Here is an 11884-nt window from a genome sequence, read left to right as displayed (position 1 = left end):
GCAACATAATTCCTAACGTGCTAGTTGTTAGTTGTTCTGAAATGTGACTGTCACAATGTTATTGTCCATTTTTTCATCAAACTGATTTTCATTATTCTTATTTCATGGTACTATATGTTAAGGTTGTATGATAACCCCATGATTTATTTACATATATTTCTTTATTTATATTTTTTTAATCCCCAAAATAGATTGAAGTTTTAAAAGAAATTCTAAATGTTAATCTGCTACTTGGATAATGACAAATGAGTCATACCATAACAAAATCCATGTCTAAGAAGGTAGACAAAATCTACAACATATCCGTCGTTGGTTTATCTGGCACGGAAAAAGAAAAAGGTTCTTTGGGAGTTGGCAAGTCGTGCTTGATTAACAGATTTGTTCGGCCACTGGCGGATGATTACTACACAGATCACATTTCTGTCTTGAGTGAGAGTGACTTTGCAGGTCGGGTAGTTAACAACGATCACTTCTTGTACTGGGGCTCCACCAGGAAAGTCGATGATGGAGCTGAATACGTTTTTAGGATAGTCGAGCAAACTGAATTTGTTGACGATTCCTCTTTTCAGCCTTTCAAGATAGGCAAAACGGATCCTTATTACAAAAGATGTGCTGCTTGCAAGCTACAATCTGCAGAAAAACTGGCATACATATGCAAAAATCAGTTAGGTTGGTACACGTTCAGATTTTTATCTTTTCATGTTTTTGTTAGGCATGAAGCAACTGACATAGTTGTTCTTACTGAGCTTCATTTGAGGAAGTTTCACCCAATCTATTGTGGCTGATCAAATACATTTGCAAACCTAGGAAGAATACAACTGACATCAACTTGAGATTGGTGTTCAAAATTAATTTTTTTGAAATAACGTTTTCACATGTAGAGATTTAATTAGCATTCAAAATTTTAATAGACACACATAATGGATGTTTCACATAATAGACACGCATAATGGATGTTTCAAGATTTTATCCGTACCACTAAAATTTGGTTATTCTAAGCATTTAAAAAAGATTTAAGGGATTTTTGAAAATTAGTCTGATTTTTATAAGCATAATTTTATGTTTCCATTGTAAATTGCTATCAACATCTGTTGAGAAAGTAGAAATGAGAAAGTAACGAGAAGCAAATGTATGTGATGAAGCTTCAAAGTACTTTTGAAGTCTATGCATGAGAATCATTATAAAATATAATGTGATCATTTTATAAAATTTAGGAGTTGACTTGTGCTAGCTGATTATGTTTAAGAAGTGTTTTTTTTATTTTAATAAGACCAACATTGTCATTTTCAATTAAGCATGAAAATAGTTTGCACTCTTCTGAAAGCATCAATGACAGTTGCATTAACGACAAATGAAGCAACTTAGGAAAAGTCATGTACACCATAATGAAATATATCATGATAGCAAATAATAGTAGTAATAATAATGTCATTTTATTTTTATATGGCAAGCGACTGAGGCGCATTATCATTATTACAACAGACACGCGGTGCATAAATACACGTGAACGCATCACACACTTTTGCATGTGATGGGCGTGGATCTTTTTGCATTCGAACCCGGACACTGCATCAACAATGCCAGGCACCTTAACCATTACACCATCGCGCCATACAGAAAATTATCAAAAGTATTGTTTTGATAATTTTCAAAAGCTATCAAATTAATTATTAAAAACAAATTTTTAATTTTATTTCGTCTATCTATTCAAAACTAAGCCTAAGTGAATCCTAGCGTAATAAAACAGCAATTCTATCACACACAACAAATAATATGATAGTGAACGATAAAATGAACGATGGTGTTCGTAACTTGCAGGTCTCGAGCACGAGTTTGACGAACATCTGATGCCAGATGGAAGATTTAATGTCGACGGTTTCATTTGTGTCTTCGATGTTAGCACGACATCCAACCGACCGATTGAAGTGCAGTTGGACCACATGCACTGCATACTCACACAACTCATCAGAACTAAGAAGCCCATCACCATCGCCACCACCAAGAATGATCAAGCGTACAAACCGTTCGCTGCAGAAGTCGAGAAGTTGGTTTTCCAACATTTAGTATTTAATAATACATTATTTCAAATGCTATACTTTTTGGATGTTTGACATTTAGGTGAGTATTTGTATTTAGACTATCAAGAATGCAAATTAAGTTCACTTTTAAATATTATTTAACGAATTTTTATATAGCTCAAACCAAACAAATGAGCCTGACATAAAAAAATGTAGGTTGGTCCTGAAGAAAGACCTGAAGGAACGAGGCATCATTCCCATAGTTGAGACATCCGCGCATGAAAATGTCAACGTCGAGGCTGCCTTCATGTCCCTTGTTCACCTCATCGAGAAAACTCCAAAGAATCGAAGCAAGGTGCCATCGTACGCCGATGCTCACAGGGTCGTCATGGAGACGAAAGAGATCACCGAGAATGCTTTCATGTCACTGATTAAAAGCCACGTGGGAACTGATTATAAGGTACATTTGATCATTTTGCTTTCTTCTCTGTGGAGAGAATGGTTTGATCAAAAGTGTTGAGGAATTGTAGACTTTTCTATTTCTGTGTTTTATTCTTATCTGAATCATCTGATTGTACAGTAGAGGCCGTTAATGATTATGATTGGGTAGAAATATTTATAAATTTAAAGTTCTTTCATGTTCTTATCAAAATGTGATATTTTCTGTAATTCATTTTTATAATTTTTGATATATGTAATTTTACAATTTTTTAATTAATTTTCACTATTTAAATTAATAGAAAACAGTTCATATTTAACGTATTTAACGTTTAAAATTATATAAAAAAATGTTTTACCGTCAAAAACAAATTATTTTTTATCAGTCAAAACCAAATTATTTATTAACAATCTGTAATTTGGTTTTGACTGATAAAAAAAAAAAAAAAAAAAAAAATTGGTTTTGACGGTAACAATCTTCTGTTTTGGTTATGACATTAAACTGACCCTCACTGCCTTGTGAGTGATGTTGGATCATCAAAGGCTAGGCCCACCGCTTATAACTGTGGTTGCGTAAGGAAGGGCGTCCTGCGTAAAAATTAGCCAAATAAATTACTTATGATGACAGAAGTGACAATGGCCCTCAGTATCCGGCAGAATGGCGTCGAGGGGTATTTCGGTTTCGTCATGGGTAGCCAAGCGGCAACCCCCGATCTCGGGGAAAATGTCGTCTAAACGTGTGTTGTTGTTGTTGTTATTAACAATCTGAAATGACTTAACTGTTGAAATAGGCCTTGTGGATTCCCATACACCAACAACTGCAATCCAATGCTGATTTCCTTTCCTACATTCAGTTGTTTGGAACTGACCAAGCGGGGAGGGTTTTCAGAAAATATCTGATTACTGTTAAGGAAGAGTACATAAAAATGAAGCAGAAGAAATATTTAGAAAGGTTCTTTTATTTAATTGCCTTCACATTTTACATTGATTTTACAATTTTTTTCATCTTTTGAGGGGCCTTATAATAAGAATATGTTTCACATTTAGTTTTCCTTCATGTCATTCAGTATAATTATATACACATGAGAAATGGCTTGTAGTTAATATGCTTACTTTAATAAAAATTTGGATTATTTGAAAGTTGATGGGTGTGGTCCCAGTCATGCATATAAAATTAGATGCATGAATGACTTACATACATTGGAGTGATGCTTAGATTAGTTAGTTTTGATTTGGTGATAGGTACGATATTTTCTTCATTCATGCCATAAATTAACGAATGTGCAACAACAACAGGCTTGAATGTGTGCTGAAGGAGGTCCTTCCCAATTTTGATGCCGTTGCTGACAAGTAAACTCAATGAAATATATTATTATCATTATATTTAATGTGCAACTTGAATGATTGTGTTCCATTTTAATTTTATGCCATCTATTGTTTTCAATTTACTTTTTATGATCTGTTTATTTGACCTTAATATTTTATTGATCATTTTGTAATTTGAATGAATTATAAGTGTATGTGGTTGAATAATATTTATATTTGAGCTGAACTGTTTGTTAAAACCATCGAAATAAAAAGGAGTTGGTACTCCATGCTGCTCTGGTTAAAGAAGCATGACAAGTTCATGTCTCATTTTGTGGTCCTACCGGACAACATGCAGTGGATGGACAGTGCATTGCTTGACAGGAATGATGGTCGCATCCCGCTAGACTTACTTGAGACTCACCAAGCTGAACTCGTCTACAGGAATTACGTGAACCACCTCAGAGTAGAGAAGAGGAAGATTGAGTTTGTTCTTTATGACTTAACATGTGCTTGTGTGTGTGTGTGTGTGTGTGTGTGTGTGTGTGTGTGTGTGTGTGTGTGTGTGTGTGTGTGTGTGTGTGTGTGTGTGTGTGTGTGTGTGTGTGTGTGTGTGTGTGTGTGTTAATCTGGAACTAGTTTTTAAAAATGAAAAATGAATATTTTGATTGATATCTTAGCCAATATTTTCACTATATATTTTTGTACGAATTATTTGGCTTGACTTGCAAAAATGCGTACTATGCTGCTCCGGTTAAACGTGCACAAATTTTGTCATCTTTGTCATCATACGTCAGACATGCGTGCGTGTTGTTGCTTTTGTAATCACGCTTAAAATATAAAAAAAATTAAAAGTATATGTATTGTTTATATGAAGTTTTAAATGTATGTACTGGTAAACATGTCATGCATATTTAACGAAACGAAGGTACAAAAGAGAGTTCCGTCAGATGCTGGAGGAGAACAAGCACATGCGTCCGGGCCAGTCACTGCAGGAGGTCAGCATCTACTTCGTCGGCAGGGAATGCTTCTCTTCACTTTCTGACAAGGACAAATTGGATATCTTTGATGACTACCAGAAAGTTTTGAAGGTTCATTTACTTTGATGTCGTTGTCATTGTTGTTGCGCCACTCATACTCACCCATCATCGTATCATCGTCTCCAGTCAGCTGAAGTTAATTGAAAAACTCACCCCAATACATGCATCGTCTTTTGTTATATTTCTTAATCGTTATTTTTATTGTTTTTGCAAATTTAAACTTAATTCAACTGGATAAACTAAATTCATAACATGTATGATTTATAATTATATTGTTAATCGTTATTTTTGATAGTTAGTCTTGCATAGGTGACATCTGTGTTTTAAAGTAATTCAAAAATTGTCTAAGTTAATGAATATTTAACGACTTTTTGAAATTTGGAATTGCGATAATCAAGTAAAACAGGGTTAATTTATTCTTTGGAATAATTGTCAAGAAATTTTTCAAAAATCCCAAGTTAGCCCTCCATAAAGCAGATTAAAAAATTATAAGTGTTGTAAATGTATAAACGTGTTTGGTGATTCTATGGCCACAATGCCTCTTGGTTGCAGCACACAAAGTTTTCAATCATTTTAAATTTGCCAACCATGAGATTTTTTATTATGCTTTTAAAAATTCCCAATTTAACTCAACTTTTTTTGAAACGTAAAATATTCAACAAAACTCAACACACAACACGTATAACAATGGTGAATGAGTTTGAACCTGGATTGTACATGCATACATATATATATATATATATATATATATATATATATATATATATATATATATATATATATATATATACGTACATACATAGTGTTTGGTAAGACTTCTAGTGTTGACTACTTGATATCCGGGGTACCTCAGAGATTGGTGCTAGGGTCTCTGTTCTTTCTAAGTTTGGCTTTTATTGTCACAAGTATACTGATGACAAACAATTATGTGCCTTATGCTACCCGTCCAAGTTTTCAAATATGTCGGACAAACTTGTTAGATGCATTAATGACGTCAGTGAAGGGTTGGATAAAAATAGATTGAAGATGAACCAAACAAAAACTCAGTCATGATTGTTAGGACCTGGCAGCAACTATGTCTAGTTAAGGAAAACTCTATCTGCTTGTGCATGACTGACATCCGATTTTCTGATGCGGTCTCAAATATGGGTTTTATCTTCGACAAGGTTTGACGATGGATGAACAGGTTATTAAAATTAAAAAAGGAAAAAGGCTTGACAAAAATGGTCTTGTTTTATTGGTGCATCCAGACTGCATCACTGTAATAGTCTCCTGTATGGAATTTAAGATGATGAGCGGCGTAATAAATTACAACTTATACAGAACCAGGCGGCAAAACTAATCAAGTACTTCTCCGATTTTGAAAGCTCTACACCGGTTTCTTGTTAAAGAAAAAACTTTGTTCAAACTTGAAGTTTTATTTTACATATGAATGGTTTGCAAATCAATGTTACAGAGCTTCAACGATTCGTTCTCATCACAGTTTAAGGCCACCATGCATGAACATTCTACATGTTAGAAAGATTAATTTGAAAACAGCTGGAAAAGATTTTGAAGTTGCTGGACCGACATTTTGGAACTGTTTTCCGAATGATGTAAGACAACCTGATTTGACAACTGCAGAATTTATGAAGAAGTTGAAGACGTGTGTGTTCAATAAGTTTTACAAAGTAACCTATTGATTGTGATTAATGAGCCCTATGTGAATTCGGAATTGTAATTGGCATGCATGCATGCATACATACATACGTACGTGCATGCATACATGTAAGAGATTCATTGCATAAAAACATGAATAACTTGCTATACAATTCTGTTCATGCAGGATAGAGCCAAGTTGGACTTCCAGGAATTGCTTCATGAAAATGCTGAGTTGTTTACAAGATATGAAAATTGCCAGATAAGTAACGATGATGTAAAGGATATCAACAATAAACTGCAACAAGAATATCGGTTAGCTCATTCAATTCTTATTGTTTTGTAATGTAATGAATTCTTTTGTCTTACTCAGAATTATTACACGTGATATACGTATAAATACGTGTAAAGTCAGATGTTTGCTAAGATGTAAGGTGTTTAGCAGTGCGATGATGTGATGGTGTTAAAAATATGCCTGGTACTGCTGCTGCAGGGATCAGTAGTGAAGAGATCCCCGCCTGTCACATGCGATGTGTGTGATGAGTTGTTTCACGTGCTTTCACATGCACTGTGTGTTTTTTGTTGTCTGAAAAATATTGAATAGTGAATTTTAACAAATAGTTAAGTAAATTCATGCATTTTGAATTCCAACCTGGCCATTGCAACACGGGTTATTAACCTAAAACCTTATGATCGTACGTTCTACTACTCATCTTGCTTTGCATGCAGTGATTGAATGAATGTGTAGATACACTGTGAATTTGACCGAAGGCCGAATGCTCGATCTACTATTTGGCCAAATACCAAAGTTTTGCAACTTTTTTAATTTTTTTAAAATGAAAAACAAGTTATTGAGAAAAAAAAAACAAGCGATTCGTGTTTATCGAATTCATTGAAATTATCTTTAATCTCTTGTTCAATTTATGTTGGTTTAATAGCTATGATGGCCAAAGTAAATTTAAAATTTTCCGCAAATAAAAATCAACAATTATTGTTCTGGAATCCCAAAAAAGCTTGATGAAAATTGCAATGTTCAGCTAATCGGCGTTCGGTTTTTTAAAATGGTCGAAGCCAAATATCAAATTTTGGTCGAACATTCGGTGAGTCTCCAAAATGCCACAATGTAACAAATGAATAAACTTGTTCTGGAATGAACGCATGCAACAAATGAATGAACTTGTTCTGCAATGAATGCATACAACAAATGAATGAACAGGTATAAACATCTTTCCTATCTGGAAGAAGATAGAAGATCTCTGATATTGAACCACCTTGGTTTCATTCAGAGGGCATCAAAAGAGAGGTGCATGTTCAGAGAGTCATGTTCAGATCATCAAATTGAAACTATACTCAACGACAAACTTTATGATTGGTAAGTTTTTTGGTTCGCCATATTACTATTCATCGGCTAATTAGGGATTTTTAATACACCTGCTATAATGGTTTAGATAATTATTATGTGGATGTTGGTTATCAGATAGTAATGATCAAGAAATGGTGAAAATGATGTTTACGAGGTGATGATGAAGATGAGATGATGATGATTATGAGATTTTGAATTGGTAACTATGAGTTGATGAGGATATGATAATGATGGGATAATGACAATATTGACAATATTTCTGAAAATTTAGCATAGAAGTGATGATGAATGGGGGAGGAGCAGACCACCTGAGCAACAACTGCAACCTCCACTTCGCTATCGTCGGACAGTACGAACTTGCTCTAGAGTTCTATCAAGATATCCACGTTCGTTTCTAACCTTAACTACTACTACTACTGTTATTAATATTATTATTATTATTATTATTATTATTATTATTATTATTATTATTATTATTATTACTATTGTTACGAATCTTTCTTCAACAATTCTCCGAGGCATGGCATCAACAACAGACACACAGTGAGACAACGCATCACATATTAATACATTGCATGTGGTAGGCGGGGATCTCTTTGCAATTGAGTTCGGTCAGTGCCAGACACTTTACCGCTACACCACTGAGCGCCAATTTATGTGGATAAGATTTTATTTAGAAACAAAATGACGACGAGTTAATGAAGTTTTGTTATGTTTTGGTGTAGCTCTCGACATTTTTTTATTTATATTTTATCCTTCAGGCACTTCTGGAAAACGATCAGTTGAGGATTGATGATGATTTGTTGACTATTGAATTTCACATTATTAACCAAAATTTCAACTTTTGTTGCAATATCAAAAACAATGTTGATCAACTTGTACAGCTTGATGTGCAACCGAATTTCAAATTTCATGGTTAGTTTATATTTCAATTTTTCAAAATCATGATGATAAATGGATTTTACTTTTTACTATAGGTTTCTTTTTGGTGTGCTCTTCACCATCTTCCTTGGACTCCTTCCGAATCAGTCTACCTCACTTCATTAAAAGGACAAATGCCGCAACACTACCAGTGCCAGCGTCATCGACAGCAACACCGCTAACAACAACAACGACGCATATCAATTGTGCCGAACCAGCCGACACTGACACTCCTATTGTACTTGTTCTCGGACACGATCCACTGATCACTGAGCAGGAGTTGAACCATCTGAGAGACGGCGGAGTGACTCTCAGTAAAAGGTTAATGTCCTGGTTGCTGATAGCTCTCTCTCTACCTAGCAATGTTTGGGCTTGTGCGCGCGTGTGCAATTATTATATATATGGAGTTTGTAAACGATGCAGGGTGAAATAATCTACAAATCAAAATGGGGTTACTAGGGGTCATAAAGTATAAAAGAGTTGGAATAATTTAGAGAAATGACTTTAGTGCTTTGTGATATGACAGCTGAAAACGTAGGAAAGCTGGAGAAAACAAAGGCAAATGTTAAGAAATTTTGCTGAAAAATGGTCTAAGCTAAGTAATGAGGTATTAAAAGAAGAGCTGGGGTGGATGAGACGTCAAATGTAATTAGAAGTCTTAGACTGAGATGGTTTGGCCATGTGGAGAGGAGAGCAGATGAGGACTGGGTGAAAAAAATGCTAAATTAGTATAAGGTTTAACAGTATAAGGAAGTGGTAGATCCAAACTTCCTGGCCTGAAACCAAACTTGGTCCAGGATTGAGACAAATGGAGAAATCGTGTTAGTGTGTGTGATCGTGCGAAAAGGGCAACCCGGGATTCTGCCTCGGAACGAACACTGGGCGCTTCTGCAGATCAGGGTTGAGCGCCTCTAAACATATATGCTGCTGACCTTCATGAAACTCAAGGTCACTACCAAGTTACCCTGTGCACATTTATGCTGTTTAGTTGAAACAAAAAATTTTAAATAATTTCTTGTAACATTTTTTAAATCATCATCATCATCGTTTTAACGTCCGTAATTCCGCGCTTGCACGGACTGGACGGTTTCCAAGGATGCCACTCTTCCATACATTGCGGACTTGTGCATCTTCCCTTCTCAACTTCATATTTCTCATGTCATCTGCCACACACTCCTTCCAAGTTTTTCCTCCTCATCCTCTACCCTTCTCCCCGTCAACTATCACATGTCTACATGCTGACACCCAGCCATCCTCCTCTCTACGTTCCACATGTCCAAACCATCTCAATCTACCCTGTCTCACCCTATCACGCACATTTACTATATTTAACCTTTGTCGGAGCTCTTCACTCGTTTCCCTGTCCCTCACTGTTACGCCACACATCCACCTAATCATCATTTTTTCTGCCCTTTCCATACGCTGCATATCTCCCACTTTCGTAGCCCATGTCTTACTGCCATACATCAAATCAATCAATCAATCTTCGTTTTGCGTCCAGAGTCCCGGTTCCCCGAGGTAGGACGTTGTTTTCTTTGCCATCAACTTTTTGCGCCAAATTAGACGATCAGTTGTATCCATTTCATTTAAATTTAGAGCTTTCATGTCTTGCTCGATTGTTTGCGACCAGGACTTCTTTGAACGGCCTTTGGGACGTGTGCCAGGTACTTCAACATCTGCAAGAGAAGTTATGGCACTGTTTCCACTTCGTTTGACATGACCAAACAACCGCAGACGGTGTTGCCGGCATTCGTCCTTTATATCATCTAAACCAGCACGACGCAAGCTTTCGGTAGATTTGATGTGGTTCTTCAGACTAATTCGTTGCATCCATCGGAGCATTTTCATGTCGGTTCGTTGAAGTTGTTGTTCCAGTTTGGTTGTCATTGGCCATGTTTCTGCACCATATAACAACACCGGACGTATCACAGATTTATGAAGTATTGATCGTAGTGGTAGTGGGATGTCACGCCGCATCAATATAGAGGCAAGGAGATGCCATTTATTCCAGGCTGCACGTATGCGTGCTCGAACGGCAGCTTCAGCTGTTTCAGTACAATCCAGAACATCTCCTAGATATTTAAACGATGTAACTTTCTCTACCTTAATGGCTTCAAAAACAGTGCTATTTCGAATTTGTTGTTGTGGATTGACGCAAGCAGGACAAACAAAATTGGACACTTTAGATAAAGTACCAATTATTTTTGAACAACGTTTGTGACACCTCTGGTTACACTGCTGACACTTGATTGAATTGTTACCTACACCAGCTTTACAAACTGAACAGGGCCATCGTCCAGTAGCTGTGGATTGGATGGGTTCACCAGTGTTCATTGCTTTGGTTTTGCTGATGTTGACTTTGAATCCATGATCGGCGAGTCTGGTGTTCCAATCTTCAAACATCTGTGCTGCATTCTGCTCAGACGTGGCTGTTAAAACGATATCATCAGCATATACTAGATTCCAAATGTCACCAGTGCGTACCGGTTTTGTGATTTCTTCCATCACAGTTATAAATAACAGTGGACTAAGAATCGAGCCTTGGTGAACTCCAACGCCGATGTCAAATGCATCTGTGTTTCCAACCGTTGTGCTGACAAGAGTCTTATTATTCATATACATTTCCATCACAAGTCGAACAAGATATTCTGGAATGAGTTGTCGACGTAGACTCCACCTGATTGCTTCACGGGGAACTCGATCAAATGCTTTTTCAAAGTCTACAAAAATGTGTGATAGTTGTTGATGCTTTGCGAGGTACTTCTCTTGCAGTTGCCGAAGGATGTGAATTGCATCAATTGTTGATTTCCCCGCTCGAAAACCAAATTGATAATTTCCAATTGTGATGCACGACGTTAATCTTCTCTCGATGATTTTTTCGACAATTTTCAGGGAGTGTTCTAACAGACGTATACCCCGATATGATGAACAGTTCAATGGATCACCTTTGCCTTTGTATAGCGGGACTGTCATGCTATAGTTCTATTCAGTCGGCATTGAGCAATTTCTCCAGATTTCACGGCAAAATTGTAGTAACGTTTGGATACCTGCAGTACCAGATGCTTTGATAATGTCATTTGTGAGTCCAGAGGGCCCTGCTGCCTTTCCATCCTTCATAGCTTTCAGAGCTTCTGTAAGCTCCTCTACAGTGATGTCGGAAT

At 36.3% G+C, this 11884-nt stretch overlaps 1 protein-coding gene across 1 annotated transcript; it reads left to right on the top strand.

Annotated features, from left to right (window-relative positions):
- Positions 1-245: 245 nt before the first annotated feature.
- Positions 246-9638, top strand: HELRODRAFT_173861 (hypothetical protein; the record flags this gene model as incomplete). The annotated part of the gene is made up of 13 exons (XM_009020459.1): positions 246-669; positions 1819-2044; positions 2235-2478; positions 3248-3408; positions 3753-3806; positions 4038-4247; positions 4690-4852; positions 6627-6754; positions 7656-7811; positions 8074-8188; positions 8564-8717; positions 8780-9044; positions 9521-9638. 13 exons carry the CDS (start codon positions 246-248, stop codon positions 9636-9638), a joined length of 2418 nt encoding a protein of 805 aa, XP_009018707.1.
- Positions 9639-11884: the final 2246 nt, after the last annotated feature.

Source organism: Helobdella robusta (assembly GCF_000326865.2).
Source record: "Helobdella robusta unplaced genomic scaffold HELROscaffold_28, whole genome shotgun sequence".
NCBI lineage: Eukaryota > Metazoa > Annelida > Clitellata > Rhynchobdellida > Glossiphoniidae > Helobdella > Helobdella robusta.
The sequence above is the reverse complement of the archived record's forward strand: the minus strand, read 5'-3'. Positions and strand labels throughout refer to the sequence as shown.